General features: G+C 32.7%; 2 protein-coding genes across 3 annotated transcripts; both read right to left on the bottom strand.

The window, feature by feature from the left end:
- Positions 1-181: 181 nt before the first annotated feature.
- Positions 182-16,779, bottom strand: LOC111423784 (UDP-glucose-glycoprotein glucosyltransferase). Its single transcript, XM_023057140.2, has 9 exons — positions 16,566-16,779; positions 16,281-16,504; positions 15,996-16,225; positions 15,373-15,933; positions 6,922-9,320; positions 1,512-1,679; positions 548-1,295; positions 348-495; positions 182-289 (listed from the first exon to the last, which is right to left on the bottom strand). Exons 2-9 carry the CDS (start codon positions 16,501-16,503, stop codon positions 261-263), a joined length of 4,506 nt encoding a protein of 1,501 aa, XP_022912908.2. The 5' UTR covers position 16,504; positions 16,566-16,779; the 3' UTR covers positions 182-260.
- A 121-nt stretch (positions 16,780-16,900) lies between these two features.
- LOC111423762 (MFS-type transporter SLC18B1-like) lies at positions 16,901-19,583 on the bottom strand. Of its 2 annotated transcripts, XM_023057092.2 has the most exons (12): positions 19,425-19,583; positions 19,146-19,348; positions 18,797-19,028; positions 18,672-18,745; positions 18,476-18,623; positions 18,356-18,424; positions 18,206-18,296; positions 18,010-18,149; positions 17,764-17,957; positions 17,611-17,706; positions 17,180-17,555; positions 16,901-17,129 (listed from the first exon to the last, which is right to left on the bottom strand). In XM_023057092.2, exons 2-12 carry the CDS (start codon positions 19,334-19,336, stop codon positions 17,049-17,051), a joined length of 1,692 nt encoding a protein of 563 aa, XP_022912860.2. In that variant the 5' UTR covers positions 19,337-19,348; positions 19,425-19,583; the 3' UTR covers positions 16,901-17,048. The 2 variants fall into 2 exon arrangements, with proteins under 2 accessions (XP_022912860.2, XP_022912871.2); XM_023057103.2 differs by lacking the exon at positions 19,425-19,583 and having other exon boundaries at positions 19,146-19,418.
- Positions 19,584-19,761: the final 178 nt, after the last annotated feature.

Raw genomic sequence — 19,761 nt, 5'->3', positions numbered from 1 at the left:
CTTCATTACATCTTCCTACCGCCAAGTCATTTTTTTCCTTCCAATCTTGAAAGGAAAAAGGATTAGGATCCTATTTAGGTCACCTAAGATGTAAACTTCCTTGTCACCTTCAACATCAGATAATCAGTGTATAACCCGTCTAATATTACAGTTGAAAGGGGGTAACAAAAAATGAACATAATTTGACCTGGAAATCTTTATTTATTATAATTATTATAAAAGTAATTTTGTACAAAAAATTCTAGCCACAATTAAAACCATCATAATTCAGTATGAATATCATTACCACCTAAAAAGATAGCTAGATAAAAATTAATTCATTAAAAAAATAAAACAATTTTACTAACCTTGCACATCCTCTTCTTCATCATTATCAAAAATACCAGAATCGATTTTTTGTTGCAACCTCCTAACATCTTCATCGTAACCTTTCCATTCAGGTAATATCCTAACAGCTGCAGTAAGTTTCGCTTCTTTAGTCATCGGATTATTACACTAAAAATCAATTTTTGCACTAACAATTCATCCCAGCAATAAAAAAACTTACTAAATCAATAGTTTTTGCGTATTGCTTCGATGCATCATCACACCATGTTTCACACCACAACCATTCTTGAGGTAAAGATTTAATAGCGACCTGATGTATCATATTATTGGGCAAATCTTGATCGAGATTTGACAAGCTATTAGGATCTTGACTTAATGCTTGATATTGGCCTCGAAGTCGATCTCCAGCGGCGATTCGTCTAAATCTTTTCAAATCAACCACGTATAAAGCTGAAATGTGATAACGACGTCCTTGGAGGTGATTTCTCCAGTATCCTTGTTTCCAAAATCGGAATCCATCCATTTCTTTACGCGAATCACAAAACGGGGTGTACCCATAAGGAGCTCCACCAAGATCTAATTGTTGGAGTTCTTTTAAATCGGCTCTTACAACTTGATCAGCATCGACGAATATAATCTTTTTGACGTCTAGAGGGAATAAAACGTCCAAAAACAAGATTTTATACCCCCAGATGATTCTTTGCTTCTCCGTTTGTTGATGAAGCCATCTCGGCCATTTATACTGAACTAATTCGTATTCGAAGCCGTATTCTTTAGCCATATACGGGAGGAAATCTTTTATTTGAGGGGATAAATAATTTTTTAAAAACCAAAACTTTACGGGAGTTTTGGTATGTTTTAAAACTGATAACATCATTATACGGATGAATCTTTCGTATAAATGACCAGATGCTAAAGAGAAAATGTTGAGTTTTTCATCTGCATCTTCTTCGTTACCACCAAAAGAGCTTTAGGAATAATTATATTATAAACATAAAATAATAATTATATTTTTATATGAAATCAATAAATTTGTGAAAGATTTAGTTTCGATTTCAGATAAAATATTAAAAAAAAATTAAATAAATAATAATTTTGAATTTTGTTACCTTTCATCTAAGAAAACACTGCATGCAAAAATGTTGGGTGAGATATCATGCAAATTTGATTAAAAATTGTTTTACCTTGCAATTGAATTCCAAATTCCACCGTTTGGTTCCTCTTCTGATAATAAATCCATATACATTTTATCAGGTTTCTTTTGTACTTTAAGTTTAACAATTAAGGATCTTAATGAATTTATTAAAACCTTGATATCTGACGAATTTTGTGGAGTATCTGTTCCTTCATGACTAAAATAATTCATATTTTGTTAAAATATTCGCTTATACAAAAAAAGATCTCTCTCTCTTTATGTACAGACTGGTCCATTTAATGTGAGACAAATGATTATCTCGATAACGATTTATTTTACATAAAAATGAATCAAATGAAAGTTGTTCTGTGACCATATGACGATAATATTTTTTGACCTTGACCTTATTTTCAAGGTTATATGAAGGTCACGACCAATTTATTAAATGGCACCTTATATACTTTTATTCAATTTTTCTTTTAATTTTTTTTAATAAGGTCAGTAGACAAATTACTTCACCGCGCGAAATTATGCGACCTAAATGAATTAGTTTTTTAAACACTTTATTAATTGTTAAGTTAGCGTTAAGATTTGTATATAAACCCAAAATTTCGACTTAATAAAACAGTATTGTTGATATCTTCGTAATGCTTCCTAGATTAAACATCTCGCCTGCCCGGAGTTTAATCTATTTCAAAATAAATATCTGGCCTGCCAGGGGTTTGAACATGGATCTTCGAGCAATCTAAGAACAAAGCCTAAAATGGGGAGTGAGGTTGCTCTCAGTAGCGAATTATCCACTTTGTTACGGATCAGGCCAAATTAGAGAGTGAGCCCGCTCTCAGTAACAAAGCTATCTTTTCAAACAAACAATAAATAAAAATAAACAAACAAAACCTTACACTTTTCCTTCATCATGGATGCCCAATATGCCCAAAATCAAGAAGAAATCGGTCAAAATATCAAGAAGTTACACATCAATATGACAAAAGAGTATATACAAAAGCGTTTACACACCCTCGAATCACTTTGGAAGAAGATCGAAGAAAATGATGGCAAAATGGAAGCCATAAAAATACCAAATCATTCGTATTACACCTCAAACTATTACCTGCAATTACAACAAGTGTACAACGATGCTCTAAGCTACATAAAAGAGTGTCAAAAAGCACAACATCCCGAAACCAGGGTGGAAGAAGCAACTGAAGATCCAGAACAGATCCGAAGAATAAAAAGGCAGGAAATAAGAATCAAAGAAATGGGTAAACTAATCGACAAAGTAAAACTAGAAATGGTGCAATCAAAACAAAAAAGCACTTATGAATATCTTCGACGTCAACTTCAACAGCAAATGTACAGCATCTCAAGATTGGAAGAAGATATCCAGATAGAAGAAACAAGATTTCAAGCCCGATACTTGGAAGAAGATGTATATTCCAACCTTCAGACAGATTTTTTTGCCGTAATGGAAAAACTAGAAGACATCATTTCTAACCCACCTTCCTCTGAAACACAACATATCCCTAAGAATACTGCTATCCCTCTTCCATAAATAAAACTTCCCGTATTTGATGGATCCTATGACCAATGAATCACCTTATATGACCTTTTCCAAAAAATAATCCACACTAGTATATCCCTAACAAAAGTCGAAAAAATGCAATATTTCAAGACGTACCTGAAAGGAGAAGCTAGTCGAATAATCCAACAACTGCAAATATCCGATAGTAATTATGATGCAGCGTGGACACTTCTACAAAAACATGACCAAAACAATTAATTCTATCAAAACTACAGGACAAGATTTTGAATCTGCCAGCAACTACGACTGAAAACGGGGAAAAGATAAAGGAATTACACGACACAACAGTCGAGTGTCTCCAACCATATCGAACCTGGGAATTCCAACGGAATCTTGGGGTCCTATCTTAGGAAGAATACTTGTCAGAAAATGAGACGAACAAGCAATACGAACTGTCGTTGAAAGAACCACATAAAATACAAGACTTCCAAGATTCATTAAGTTTTCTCAGAACTCGCTTCCAAACACTAGAAGCAATCGCTGAACCAAAAAAGCGAAATAATCCAATGCAAGCAAAAAAAGCTTACAATAAGAATAAGTGCAGATATTGTAAAGAAAACCACATAATACACTTTTGCATGAAATTCAAAAAACTTACAGTTCCAGAAACGACAGGGTACATCAAATTTCGAAAATTGCTTAGCTCACGACAAAAGCTACATCATACGTTGCTTCATAGAGATGAGAACAAGCAGATTAACCAAAGCACAAAATCTACAAAATTGTAATCTTAGTTTCTACCAAAAAAGAAAGAAAGAACAGGATTGCATCAAGCGGACTAGAAAGTGAAATTCCTCTAGCAACAGCCCTGGTGAAAGTCAAGACAGTTTCCGGCAATTCCGAAAAACTCCGAATACTTATTGATCCAGGATTCCAAGCCTCCTTCATCACGGAAGAAGCAGCGCACTTACTCGCTCATCCAAGGCAAAAAATACATGCCAAAATATCTAGGCTGGAAGACGGCTCACCAAAGATATCAAAATGGAAAGTGGACCTAAACGTCCAACCTCATTTTCCGAGTAACTTTACTCTTAATACCACTTTCCATTTTATGTAAGCTAACGCAATCATTACCAAACAAAAATCTACCAATTTCCTCAGACGAACACTGAAACAACAAAATCCTAGTTGATCCCACCTATAATATTCCTGGTCCTATAGATGTTATAATCGGAGCAGAAGAATATGGAAAAATCATTCAAGACGGGTTTAGATGGATTTTATCAGGAACAATGAAAGACAAACAAGCTACCACATTTATAAGCATGATAAATCGAGTCGAAGAAGACGCTTTGGGAAATTGAAGAAGTTTTAGTTCCAAGAATTCAAACGAAAGAAGATGCCGATTGTGAAGATCATTACCAAAACAACACAAAGAGAAATGATACACTGTCACAATCCCATTTAAAACTGAATCAGAATTTGGTGAATCCAAACGTGGAGTAGCAAGACTAACATAAATGGAAAGAAGACTGGCAAAAAATGAACAATTAAAATTCCAATACCTTGAATTTATGGAAGAGTACTTAAAACTTGGTTATATGACAAAAATACAACCCGAAGATCAACCTGCTAAGTACTACATTCCTCATCAAGCACTACAACAAAACTCAGAGTAGCTCAGAGTACTTTACTGTAAAATCTGAATCTGTGGATAAAAGTATAGTAAATCAAAAAAAAAAAAAAATATTTGACTGTATGGTTTTGCCAGTACAATGGCAAAACATCTTCAGAAACAATTAACTAACGTTTATAATTTAGCAAGAACAAATAAGATTTATGAATTTTTAAACATTTTCCTACCCGTTACGATACATTGCCTTTAGTTGTTAATTCTTAGAATACTATTTAAGAAGAATGCTCAACAAAAAAAATCCAGAAGAGGTACATAGGGTGACCTGGTCGTCGGAAATACCTTTGGAAAGAGATCTAAAAGGTTCCAACATTTCTCCGCCTTTGTCAATTTGATAATAGAATAACGCATAAAAAACAAGAGTTCGTGGAACTGCTTATGTCGGCATTTTCAGAGACTTAATGGGATGAATTGTTTTAAAATGTATCAGGTAAAACTAAATTTGCATAAAAACTGCTTGGCAACAAATTCTGAATTCATTCTATCGTTTTACATTAAGGCAAAGTGTTTAAACTAAGTCATTAAATCATGGATACTCTAAGTGTGGCAGAAAAAGTAGAAATGATTTTTATTTATGGATAAAGCGGCAGAAAAATTACTGATAGTATAGCTTTGTATCGAGAACGTTTTCCTGATCGAAATACGCCTTCGAGAAGTACCTTTTACAGAGTTGTGAATGATTTCACTAACACTGGATAGAGTGTCAACGTATTTAATAATATTATAACTATAAATTGAGGTTAAGTGTATTTTTATTACCGTGGCCATAAGTAGAGCGAATTTTGTGAAATTTGCCAGTTATGGCCATGATGTGGCCATAAGTGAATTAGCGTAAACCAAGTTATGGCCATTCTGTTAAATTTGATGCTTCAATGGATTTTGAAAACTCCATTTTCAAACCAGTCTCGGAAATAGAGGTGATGCAAGAATTCAAAGCTTCTAATGAAATAGTCACTGAGATGCAAACACCCCAAATTTCAAACTCCCAAGAATGCTTACCTCATCAACTAGAAGCTCAACAATTACAGGATTTCTACTTCAACAGCAAAGCTGAAAGTGTTTATCCATCAACATCATCAACGTCGAATATACTTGCCACACCTAAACGGTCTCTTGGCTCAGTGATGTCATTCCTTAACCACACCATAAACTGACAGTACGAAAAAGGAAAAAAGAATACTCCAAGCGTTGTTACGTCTGACAAATGGGTGGAGTATTTTGAACTCAAAGAGAAAGAGAAGAAGATTCGAGAAGAGCTGATAATGGAGAGAAAGAAGAAAAGTATAGTGCAGAAAAATAAAGTAGAGGAAGCGCAGAAGGCAAAGAAGACGAAAAAGACAAAGGAAAACTGTTTAGAAGAAGAAGAGTGGAATGAAAGCGGAAGCAGCTTAGATGATGTAGACGATATTGAGACAGAAAATCAAAAAACAATTGATATGTAGTGTATTCTGCCCTGCAGGAGTGTGTTGGACGTTGAGTTTGAAGTACAATGTCTAAAAAGCTTAGATCAGACTAATTGTAAGACACATTTCAACGTGTTAGACAATGGCAAATGTGCCATTACAAACGAAGAAATCCTTGGAACGCTTCCAGAACCCGAACTGAAAAATGTTGATTGAAAGATGACGATTGTTTTCCGCAGAGCTGTAGACGTATTTGAAAAACAATAAATGTATTTATCTCCTTAACTTTTGTTGTATCTATGTGCCTAATAAAATCTAAAAATTGTATTTTATTGCGGTTGATTTTTTACGCAAACAAATTATGGTGGCCATAAGTGGAAACTTTTATGGATATAACAGCGGTTTTGGTGGCCATAAATGGAGAAATTGATTTACTTTTGATAATTATTTTTTTTTTGTTTTAAAATACTTGGTACGCAAATAAAATGGAAGGTGTCTATATGCAACAAGAGCTAAGATACCGAATTTTAAAAGTTGAAGAGTACTAAATGTGGCCATAACTGGTTTCTCTACCCTAGATTTTGTCTACAAAAGATGTTTCGTCGTGGCAAAACCACACGATACATTCAGATTTTACAATCAAAAATATAGGGTGCCATTTAGAAAATTGGTCGTGACCTTCATATAACCTTGAAAATAAGGTCAAGGTCAAAAAATGTTATCATATGTCATATGGTTTCCCCCTTCGCACAGAACAACTTTCATTTGGTTCATTTTTATGTAAAATAAACCGTTTTCGAGATAGTCGTTAAATGGACCATCCTGTAGATTAACTTTTTACCTAACAATATCATAAATATCAGCACTTCGACCTTGTCTAAGTCGCAATAACCAAGCTCCAGGATTCGCTTTTAATTGAAAATATCCTAAATTAGCCATAACAATAGTATCGACAATAACCGGTTTATGTTCAGTTCCTAAAGTAATTTGAAGCCCACGTGGTGGACTTCCTGTTGTTGATTCAAAACAATGACCTTCAACCAACAAATATTCCAGTTCATATTCACTATGAACATTGCTATCAACATCTTCCAATCGAATATTATCCAAGTCATATACAGATCGGACGACTTCAACTAACCAATTTTCTGGAACATGCATATTTTGGGTTAATAACGGCGAAGTTGGCATATTTCCAAATTTGGCACTAGGACCCAAAAGTTGTTTGCCATCTTCACCGAAATGTATCTCAGACTCCAAAACGAATCGATAAAAACTTTTAACCGGCATATCGCTATTTTTTTCTACGCTATTTAAGAACACTCTTATATTGCAATTAAGTACTTCTTGTAAGACTTGTAAAATTGGGCCTATTTTTTGTGCTCCTCTCGAAACCGGATCGACGACAGCGACGATATCAAAAGCGGCTTTGTTTGGATCAGAAGCCGGAAATTTCAAAACTGAATGTTCATCGCCGACATATTTAATTTCAAAACGGGATTTTGTTTGGGGTCGCGAATTTAAAATCGAAATGATTCTTAAAAGTCCGTTTGTTGTGAGTACATTATCATCGTCGGTTTGATCTAAAGTTTCCGTAATTTGTTTAAGATAAGTTGTTGAAGTAAATTGATCTAATAAAGCGAAATCATCCCCGGTGAAATCTTCGTTGGTTTCAAATGGACCCAAAACCCTTCCATTTATAATTACCCCCCTATTCGTATCGTTGAAAGATAATACACGTTGACAATAAACTCTAAGCATTTTCAACGATAATTCTTGTGATTCTATTTTATCTTTCAATTGAGTTGGAACCTCAATTTTTGGATCTTTTAATAATTGAACAACAAAATTATAAGCTTCTTTAGCAGGGAGTTCATTTAAAGCTGCCAAAACCAATTTATTTAAATAATTATCCCTATTATCTCCATTTACATTCGGCAAAAAACTAACTCGAATGTCATTATTAGATTTCATATGATCTAAAGCTTCAGATAATAAACGTCTTGATTTCTCATCATTTAAATCACCCACAATCCAATAAGTCATTGAATGATATTTCTCGATTTTCCTTTGACTTGTAAAATATTTCAAATTCTCCAAAGCTGTGGCAGTCATATCTCTTGGTGAAAGCTTAATTAAATCATCAATTTTCATAGTAGAACAAGGAGTTCCGCTTAAATCTAAATAAACCGAACCTTCCTTATTTAAAACTCGTTCATTTAAGCGCGGCATTACGTTCGGTTGGCTCATTATAAAATCGAAAACGTCATCGCGTTCTTGTAATTTTCCGCGATAAATCGCTTTTTGAAAAATGGGAGTTTGCGACATAACCTCTTGGAGAAGGGCTTCTTCAAAATCGTCGACGTTTATTTGGGAACTTTGAATCGGGATACCGTTTATTAAAGCTTGAGGAAAACCCTTTAATCCCGTTCTTTGAATAAAATCTTCAGCTAATTGACGACCGAAATTATAATCAGAATCATCACCTAAGATATCATTAGGATCATCATCATATTTTTTTCGAATATAATTACTTATATCTTCAACGGTTATTTTTTCATCGGATTTTGCGATTGAATAAATGTGGTGTAAAAAGTTTAAAGCGGTTGTTGAATCTTTATTTTGCGAAATATAATTAAAAGCGCACACCATTGCGACTCCTGCGTCCTCTAAACCGGTTACAACCGGCGAAGAATTTACCGAAAATACAATTCCAACGCGAATTGGGGCTATGTGGATAACAAAAGATTCCAAAAGTTTTACAATTCCTCTTACTTTTGGATCTAAAGGATCAATAATCACAACCAAATTAAATAAGTTTCTACGAACTTGTCGAATCATTCCTGGAAATGTTGGTCTTAACAAATCCATTAAATTTGATGACCAACGATGATATTTAGCGTCATTTTCAATGTCGTTAATCCAATTAATTGCCGAATCGCGGATATCGATAGCGAATTCTTGCGTGGAACTAGAATCGCCAAAATCCAAAGCTAATAATGAAGATAATCGTGAGCTTCCAACTCCTATTGAATGTAAACCATCGATTGTACGCAATTCCTGTCTTAAAATGTCTAATATTCCATAAACATCGACGAGATCGACATCATAGAAAAGACCGTTTATGAATAAAGCTGTGTCACTCGGTTGAAGATTTAAATGAGAAGAAAATAATTCTGAATTTTTACGCATTTCGTCTTTTAATTTTTCGTTTACTATAGTTTTCACGAGACCTTTTGCCTAATAATAAAACATAAAAATATTAAAACATATTATATTACAAAATGAAAGTTATATAATTGCACATGAAAATAGATCAGTTTAAAATCAAACTGTAAGATGGTTCCTTGCAATGTAATTTTTGTAAAGGGAGTTAGCTGAACTAATTTCACTCTATGAATATAAAAGATAATCATCATGCCTGCTTTCTCTAAGGTTCTAAAAAAAAATTTTAGAGCAAAGGATACTTAACTTTTTGAATAAAAATAAATACTTCACGGGTGAGCAATTTGGTTTCCAAAAGAATTGTGGTATAGCAATACTTTACGATATTATTCAGTAAAAGCAATTTGTGGAATTTATACAGAAAACTCAAATCATGCCATTGAAATTCAAGCCATCAAACGAGCTCGATGATGACGTTTGGTTTTTATGAGTACCAAATGCAACAATTTTGCTGATTGACATGGACTTTGATGTGGAAATGGGCTTCATCTGGAAAAATGATTTTTCGGTAAAAATGCTCATCTTCAGCCAAGCGATTTCCAGCCCATTGGGCGAACCGAAAACGCATCGGATGGTCATAAGGCTTCAGTTCTTGGACTAATTAAACTTTGTAAGCTTTCATACCGTGGTCTTTATGCAAAATTTTCCTCACAGTAGTGTGAGAAATGTTCAGTTCCTGAGAACGATGACGAGTTGATGGATGAGCGTACTGGACGATATGTTGTATCCAATAACAATCCAGTTTCACGAATTGATCAACAAACTAAGTTGATTCCACATTAATTCCAAACTTTTCACGTAAATTTCTTACAATTTGGGTTCAAGACTCAACACTTTGGAAGTAAATTTTCAATATTCCTCATTTTGCTTCAAGCCTAAAGCCCATTTTGCAAATGTCAAACATAAAACTAACAGACTAGCGAAATTTAAACATTCAAATTTCCAAACATTAGATTGCCTGCCCTGTAATAATTGCGTGTAGAATTAGTGAACCATTTGGGTTCACAGATATTTCAGATTGAAAAATTTGTACTGAATAGTCATTTTATAGCAGCCATGTTAAACTCAAAGTCATTGGTGGGCCTAAAACATTCTTGGTATTGAACAGGCAAGTAGTTATAAAATTCGAATGTACCAACATTATCAAATTTTTGTTTTAAACGGATCTGACACTGAATCTCAATCACTTCCATCTGCAAGTGAGGGAGAACTTTATCAATATCGATAGTAAAAAGACCAATACATAAAGAAAAATTGTTTTCTTGGGACTTAAAATCCTGAAAACGGTTTTCAAATTCTGCCAGAAGGCTTCCCATTTTCTCTGTATACAGGGTGAGTTATTAGTATCCCGACGGACGATAGTTGCTAAACCGTTTGAGAAAGAAAAAAATGTTTTATACAAAAGCTGACCACTTTTTATTACGTAAAATTATTTTCACTTATACAGGATGTTCGATTTAAGCGTAACGGAGAGTATGTAGATTTTTTAAATGGAACACCTATACATTTTATCATATTATGAACAGCATTAAATTTGTTTATACAACCGTATATGTTACTAACTCATAGCGTTCATAGTTCCTGAGATATTCAATTGTTTTTCCAAATGTGTCCATTGCAGAATCTTTTTAAAAACGATATTTTTTCCAGTTTTACCTTGAAACTATGTCAAATAATAGTCAAAGCCAGTAGATAAATGATAGTAACCAAAGATATTAAATACGCTATATAGCGTGTTCATAAATTTGGTGTTTTTCAAATGGTTTTTTCATAAGTTTTTTAAATGGAACAACCTGTATATTGTGTGCTGGTTGAATTGCCCATCAAGTTACCTTTAATTAATGATAAGTATGTCATGACAAAAAAAGGACAGAATATATTCTGTCAGTTTTTTAAGTACAATAATGTCATTTTATTACACATTTTTCTTTAAATTCTAAATAATATCAGGAAAACTATTAAAGTTAGACATATGACATACTTATCATTAATTAAAGGGAACTTAATGAGCAATTCAACTAGCACACAACATACAGGATGTTCCATTTAAAAAACTTAATATGTATCTAATATCTTTGAATACTATCATCTACCTACTGGCTTTGACTATTGTCTGTCATGGCTTTTAAAAAGATCATAAAATGTAATGGACACATTTTGGACGAACAATTGAATATCTCAGGAACTATGAACGCTGTGAAATAGTAACATATACGGTTGTATAAACAAAATTAGTTGTATTCATAATATGATAAAATATACAGGCTGTTCCATTTAAATAAATTTATGTACTCTCAGTTACGCTTAAATGGAACACTCTGTATAAGTGAAAATAATTTTACGTAATAGAAAGTAATGAGTCAAACAACTTTTGTATAAAATATTTTTTTGTTTTTCAAATGGTTTAGTAACTATCGACCGCCGGGATACTAATAACTCGCCCTGTATATTTTGTATGATATTGGGGCACGTGTACTTTCCTGACACGCCTTACAAGTTGGAAAATGTGACAGATTATCCACTGCTAACTGTTTTTCCCACAGCATCATCTGACACTTAAAAGCTTTCACATGATCATGCATATCTGTTATAACTTGACGTGGTCCTTGCAATTTCGTGTTTTGTGATATCTACCATAAATGAAAGATTTAGTAAAAAAAGTCCGTTGGATAATAAGCTGACATCTTGTCCTTTCACTTCCATGAAAGAGCGTATCTTCTTTAAGTGTTCAAAACCGATCGAGAATCATAGAACACGAAAGCCATCGCACTTCTGCATAATAAATAAACCAGTGTACTCACTTTCTAAATCACGTAAAAATACAGAAAACGCTGAAAACGCAGTGTAGCTGATTCAAGCCACATGACCTTATGAAGTTTATCATTTTTTTCACTGATTTTAAAACGCTTTCCAACTTGATCACTTTTGAGCATATAACTTCTTGTTGGCTTATACAATGAACATGATGATGATATTTTTGTGGAAGTCCATAAACAGCATTGAAAATATCCTTCCAGTACTCTGTACAGGGTGTCCAAATTTCGATGGGTTTGCAGGGTATCTCAGTTATTATGAAAGATAGAAAGTTGCGGCTTTCGCGAACCTGAGCTACTTTTTTGTGAAACTTACAATGGCGCAAACCAAATTTTCATAGCCCTTTTCATTTTTGATATACAGGGAGTATTTGAAATTTACGATTTTCAGACACCTCCTGTAGCTCGGCTATCCGGAAACTTAGTAAACAAGTAAAAACTGATTCTAATAGATTTTTTCACGTGGAATCCAATGGTGCACGTAGAATTTTTCTAGTCATCACGGTTTTTGAGTTATAAACACAACTCAAATACTGAATACTCGACTTCTAAAATACTTAACTCTTTATAACTCAAAAACCGTGATGACTAGAAAAATTCTACGTGCACCATTGGATTCTACGTGAAAAAATCTATTAGAACCCGTTTTTACGTTTCCGGATAGCCGAGATACAGGAGGCGTCTGAAAATCGTAAATTTTGAAACACTCCCTGTATATTAAAAACGAAGAGGGCTATGAAAATTTGGTTTGCGCCATTGTAAGTTTCACAAAAAAGTAGCTCAGGTTCGCGAAAGCCGCAACTTTCTATCTTTCATAATAACTGAGATACCCTGCAAACCCATCGAAATTTGGACACCTGTACAAGGCACTCATTACAAGAGGTATAAGCCCTGCTTGGTGTGAAAAGCATTTTAAGAATATTTTCATATTTTGAAAACAAAGTCGACCTTGACAGTGAATTGAAAACTATTACAATTACTACATGATATAGAAAAATTTGATTAAGAACAGTTGTTCAAAATTCGAAAGTATGGTCCTATACAAAATTTCAGAAGGATCCATCTACTTTGGTTGAACATCATATATTTTATTATATTATAATTTTATTTTATTTATAAAAAAACGAACGTAAACATAACTGTCGTTTATTCAACATAATATCCACCTCTTGTTGCACACTTTTCTATACGATGCCTAAATTCTGAATTTCTTGCGTATTTGTCCTATACCATTTGTTATTCGTTCTTTTAGTATTTCTCGATTGTTCGGTATTGGTTGAGCGAAAACTAGTTGTTTAAGGCGACTCCATAAAAAAATTTAATATTGTAAGGTCGGAAAACTTTGGAGGCCACGCAATTGGACCATTTCTAGATGTAATCTTTTCTCGGAATATTAAATTTAAACATTCATACACGAGTGCTGTAGAATGTGTAGGGCATCCATAGTGTTGGAAGTAAATTGCCTGTCTTTCTATCAACGGCATGTCGTCTAAGTATTCTTCCCTGAACCTTTCAAGTAGCTGTAGATAAGAATACTGATTAACGGCCCCTCTATGAAGAAAGACCCAATAATACCTAAACGGTATGAAATGGCGCACCATACATTCACTTTTTGGTAATACTGTCTATTACAGATGATGTGAAAATTTGGATTTTCCGTGAACCAATAACGACAATTTTGAGAAAAAATAACGCCATTTCTGCTAAGAGATATTTCGTCCGAAAACACAATCTTTTTATAAAAATGTCGTTCTTCAATGCATTTCATTCAGATATTCATCATTTGGAAGAGAGCATTTCGAGCCAGACAGAACATTAATTGAGCTAAGGAGGGCTAAGGTGTCTTATCTGCCACATAGAAACGATGGCTATACCTACTGAAGCAAATGTTAGTAGATTTTCAATGATATGATTAGATTAGTATTTACCCAAACACTACAGTAAAAGAATCTTGACTTGCCATAAGAAATTTAAAAACTAAATTAATCGTACAGAGTTTATATTACAAGTAATCCAAACAATTTTTGGTCTTTTCTTAAACATAGAAAAGGCGTGGGCAGAATTCCGGCGTTAACGACACTTGGCTCCTGCTTTGCTACTAACGGTGATGATATTTGCAAACTTTTAGATCTGTTTTTATTGCATTGATGTGGTTTGTCTTGGGGTTGGTAGTATTGTGGATGCTGAAAATTTTGAAGTCTTGCGGTTCGATAATGCGAACCAGTATCGGATGAAATCCCTGCTGTGGTAATAAAAAATTTTATTTGTCACTCACGATTTTGTATACTGACCCTTTAAGTACCTTTGTTTTCCCAAAGATTTAGAAAAAAGCCCATGCCATACGAGTGTTTAAGTCTGGTAACTGTAACAATGCTTCGAATTATAGACCAATTTCAGAAATATCATTACAATATATGATACCATTCGTCTCGTTAAAATATGGAAGAATGTTCGATAAGATGTTATTAAAGCTGGTGAAGGCAATATTTTAGTCTTGACGCAAGAAGTTCAGCTGGTTTCTTAGATAAATTTAAATCTCGAATCAAATCATCCTAAGAAAAACCTGGAAGTGTTGGACTGCATCCCTCGAATTCGCTATTGCTCTTACCCTGACTATCTAACATTTCAACATCATCACAGCAATCGTCTGTGGTATATAGCATTAGTGGCTTAGCAGATTGTACGTTTGGGTAAACCAAACGAAAAAAGCATACCTTTTATATTTACAGCACAAAAGTAGCAATCACAGTAGTCACATATGTAATAGAAATGGTCAAGGTTATTAACACAAGACTTACGTGAAGAACACATACTTTTTGTAACAATAATTTGAATAATATAATCAATTGGGATTGTTTAACATTCAAAAATTATGTACAAGGTGCTATTTGTCACATTATACTTCAAAAAGGACAAGTTAATGAGAGTATATCATGATGATACTTCATAACCATATATACCTAAATTGATTCCATAAACTTATACCACAAAAAAAAAGTTTCAGTTCTCTCCACTAATGAGAATGGCATGGACAGCTGATTACCTTACAGTTGATATTTTTCAGCATATGTAATATATGCAATTATTACACATTGCATATACAGAAAGGTTCAGAACTGTTTGGAGCTACTGAACTTTTGAACCAAAACAGGCTTAATGCCTAAAATATTCTTAATTTGTATTTGCTTTTATATTATTATTAACATAACCTTTTTTAATGTGCAATTAAATTATACCCTAAATAAAGTACTTACCTGCATTGGAAAGTTTTGAGCAATATTAGTAAACACTTTCAATGCCTCTTCTTTAGGAGCATTCATAATCCTTTCAGCAGCCTGTAAACTTAACTCTTGAAATTGCCATACTTTAAGTGGGGCCATCTCATTCGAAGAATCTTCCAAAAATTGTTTAAATTTATCTAAATCCTTTTTATGATCAGGAAACAAAGTTTTTAACTTTGAAAAGTTGAATCCTTCTATTTCAAAGTCCTCCTCTTCTTGGGAAGATTCCTCGGAACTACTATCATCATGCAGTTGAGTGTCATCTTGGGCTTTGTATTCAGTTGATTTCATTTGAAGCTCAACACCATACCCAGAAAGGCGTAAACGCTTTTCAGGTCTCTCTTTGACAAAATGTCTTATTATGTAATCTATTTTACCAAGTTGAGCTTCATTTTTAAGTAAATTATGAAATTTACAAAAATCTACTGTGCCTAATTCACCGTATAAGATGACTGTAAGGGATCTATTTTGTGAACCGGGGAAATGAGTGTCAACATTGAAGATTTCTGGATGTTTTCCACCAGATTCTTTTAACTTTTAATAAAAAATAAATAAATATTTTTGATTTAATAGAAAAGATGATTAGAAATAATTACCTTATCAATTAATTCTTTAGCTTCTTTTACATCACAAGTAAATGTCCCACCAACATCAGCAACAATAGGACATTCAGGTAAATTGACTTCTTTAGCCATTTGACTAAACATTTCTATTTTAGGGGAATAAATATGTAAAGACAATCCTAATTTTAACACAGATAATTGCGAATCAGTGGTAAATTTTGCTGCATGTTTAATAATTATGTTGTATTTTTCTTTATCAGAACCTATTTATTAATTAAAAGATGTAAATAAAATTTGTGTTGTGTTATATGACCTTACCTAATTTTTCTAAAGCTGGGTCTAAACTGCATATAGAATCGATAAAACTCCAATAAAGATCCACATTTTCATCGGCTAAATACTCGGCTACCTCTAAAACTAAAGGAGTAACAGCCCATTTTGCTTCAAGGAGTGTAGTAACCGATTTCGCCTTTTTTGTTCTTCCAAAGACATTGTAAACGTTAAGAAATAATAAATAAATTAGTGTCGTTGTGAACTTCATCCTATTTTAAAAATAAAATTTACAATAAGATTACAATTGTCATTTTTGACAGCAAACTTAACCTTAAAATGTAAGCGGTGACAGCAAAAAGATTATGAACACGAATTATTAGCTAAGTTAACTTTTTTTAACTTCAACAAGGTGACGAGTACATATTTTTTAGGTAATTTTTCAAGTTAAACTAATTTTTATAATCGTTATAATTGTTATCTAGCGGTGTTTTTGAGGTGAATAAAAATACTGGCGGCCAATCAAATTTTGACACTTAACTTGTACGCGTTGGCAGTTGGTAGCACTTTTGAAATGAATTTAAATATAGGATGATTATTTAAAAGTGAACTTTTATATTTTTAAATTAGGTTTTATTTATTTTAAATAATACAGATTATGCATAAAATTATTGGATTTAGAAATGTAATATTTTAATATCGAAATGGGTTGAGTAAATATTTATGAGGTTGGTAACGATTAACGATACAAATTAAAATATTTGGGGGATAATAAATACATAATAAAATAACTATATATTTATAAATTATACTAATTTAGACTTCGCAAGCACCTCTTGAAGTTATACTTATAGTTCCTCTTACATCTGTTACTTGATTCACATCAAATTCACCGCACTAAAAACGATATAATAAATAATATAAATTTACTTAAATTGTTTATTTACTTGTGAGTCGAACTTTCTACTTTTTTCAAAGGACATTACTTTTTCTTGGGTGTAAGAATTATGGTCGAAATGAGTTTGGGATAAAAGCAAAGGGCTTGATTCGCTTGAATCAGAAAAGTCCCAAAAGCTTTCTGAATTCGATGATTGTCGTAGGGATCTATCCAACATTTTTCTTCGGATGAAATAAAAAATCCATATCGAAATGCCTAAAATAAATGTAGATCCAGCCATTGTAGTAGAAGCCACAGCAAATCCATAATGTTCTAATAAAATTCCTCCTAAAGAAGGACCAATAACTTCACCTAAAGAATACATACAAGACCAAATTCCTGCGACAATGCCATAAGTTGGGATTGCATTCGAATAACCACCTTCACTAAGAAAAAAAAATGATAATAATATATTGTAATAAATAATAAATTGTTGTTTACATAGCACTTGTTAGAACTCCTTGAAATGTTGGAAGTAGTGATAAAGCAACAGAAATTCCTATTATTGATAAGGCAACTAAGTTTAGAGGTAGAGAACTGAAAAAAAGAAAAAGCAAGATTAATTTTTTGTTGTTAGTAAAATTAATTATTTACTTGGGTAAAAAATTAAATAAAGGCGATGGTCCTAATAATAATAAACCAAATGAGGAAAAAATTAATCCCAAAGCCATCATGTGCCAATGATTAAAAACTCTATCGGCCAACCAGCCCCAAATTGGACTAAAAATTCCGTACAAAGCCGAAAACAATAAAAAAATTAGACCTACATGTTCCGGAGATAAATCAAACTAAAATAATAAATAAACTGTATAACATAAATTGTAATTATTTAATTATTACTTCTCTTAAATGCGGTTCTAACGTTGGATCCAAAAAAGCCCAAGCACTAGAAGTTACAACGATAACTAATCCGATTACCAAAACAGCAGGAACTTTTACAAGTGAAAGCATCGATGTATTTTGATTGCTTACATCACAATCTAAAAAGAAAAAAAAAGTAATTTCGATTGAATCAAAAGTTTATTTGGTGTTTTACGCTCAACTGGTTTCAACAAAAACATATTAATTGGAATTGCACAGACCATTGTAGCTCCTAAAACAAAAAATGGAGCTTCGAAACCTCCTATCTACCCTAAAACAAATCGTGAATAAAAATCATGTGTAAATGTTGGGGTTATTTTAATACCGAGTAAAGGAATCCTCCAAGAGCTGGACCTATACTCATTCCCAACCCAACGAATGTCTCTAAAATACCCTAAAAATAAATTAATTATTAAACATTTGGGGCAAATAAAGATTAACGCACAAAAACTGATCCCATATTATCTGGAAATGTTGCCACAACATAAACATAACTTGCAGTGGAAAAAGCACTTGCTCCCAAAGCTTCTAAACCACGTATTAAAAAACAAAATGATGTAAATAAAGTGTAATCGTTTACAAATTCGAGTAATCTAAAAAAATATTTATAGAAAATCGTTAAACGTGTTAATATTAAGTACCCAAAAAGTATGTTGCAAATTCCAGAAAAAAAGATTCCCGATAAAAAGACCGATCTTGCTCCAAGTTTGGGTAACTAAAAAAAATCTTTTAATAAATTTAATAACATTTTAATGTTAATAAATACAATTTTTCCAAAAATTGGAGCTGTTATAAAAACCACCAAAGCATGAAAACTGAATACAAATCCCGACATTGTTGGAGATAACCCTTTAGCAGCCGCTTCCCTTGGAAAAAATGGTGCTAAAATCGACATTGAACAAAAACACATAAAATCGACCACAGCCAAAGAAATTAAAGTCATTATTTGGGACTTATCCAATTTCTTTAAGGTTGACGTTTCGACTCGAGAATTTAATCTGTAAAATGTAATAATAATCTTAAAATAAACCCCATTTTGGATTATATCCAAAAATGATTTAAATTTTATTTATATTATTTATAAATATAAAGTGTATCTTAAATGTTTTTTTTACCTCATAAGTCTTTCTCGTAATCTCCTTAATTCTCCGGGTGCATAATTATATTGAGTAAAATTGGCTAAAGATCTTGATCGAGGAATACATCTTCCACTTGAACTACTACTTGAAAAAGATACTGTAAAACTATCTTGCAAATCTTTACTGCAAGATGAGAGATTATTTCTTGTGTACGTTGGAACTCCCATCGTGAAAATAAACTACAAAAATTACAACTCAAACTTTATAATTAAGTAGACAACTATTTGTAGTTTTTAGATAACGAAATATACGCACTTAAAACGATTTGTTTATTCTATAAATTTCTGTTTGTAAAGATCTCGTTCTTGGAAATTTCCGTAAGTTATTTCTAGATAAATTAAAAACTTTCTAATTAATGAACGAACAATAGTGACACTGGTTAAAGATATCATATCCTTTTTACATTTAAAACTCAACTGAACCCGTTTTGTTGTCTTAGCCTTTTTCTTTATCTTTTATGTAAAAGTCGACACAAACGACGTGATGATTACGAGTTCTTCAGCTGATAAACAGCTGGTTTATTTCACAATTCACTCCCAAAAAACTAAAAATATTTCTAACAACTTGTTATTACCAAAGTTTCAATTAAATT

Source organism: Onthophagus taurus, chromosome 6 (assembly GCF_036711975.1).
Source record: "Onthophagus taurus isolate NC chromosome 6, IU_Otau_3.0, whole genome shotgun sequence".
In the NCBI taxonomy this organism is placed as follows: domain Eukaryota; kingdom Metazoa; phylum Arthropoda; class Insecta; order Coleoptera; family Scarabaeidae; genus Onthophagus; species Onthophagus taurus.
This window is presented reverse-complemented; position numbering and strand designations above follow the sequence as displayed.

What these genes read in the sequence shown, in the direction of transcription:
- LOC111423784 (XM_023057140.2), bottom strand. Translation starts at nt 16,503, where the DNA reads ATGAAGTTCACAACGACACTAATTTATTTATTATTTCTTAACGTTTAC. An exon ending in CTAAAGAATTAATTGATAAG is followed by an intron (nt 15,934 to 15,995) that starts GTAATTATTTCT and finishes TTTTATTAAAAG; the next exon opens with TTAAAAGAATCTGGTGGAAA. An exon ending in CTCAAAACTTTCCAATGCAG is followed by an intron (nt 9,321 to 15,372) that starts GTAAGTACTTTA and finishes TTTTATTATTAG; the next exon opens with GCAAAAGGTCTCGTGAAAAC.
- LOC111423762 (XM_023057092.2), bottom strand. Translation starts at nt 19,336, where the DNA reads ATGGGAGTTCCAACGTACACAAGAAATAATCTCTCATCTTGCAGTAAA. An exon ending in CTCCAATTTTTGGAAAAATT is followed by an intron (nt 18,746 to 18,796) that starts GTATTTATTAAC and finishes GATTTTTTTTAG; the next exon opens with TTACCCAAACTTGGAGCAAG. An exon ending in TTATTTAATTTTTTACCCAA is followed by an intron (nt 17,707 to 17,763) that starts GTAAATAATTAA and finishes TCTTTTTTTCAG; the next exon opens with TTCTCTACCTCTAAACTTAG.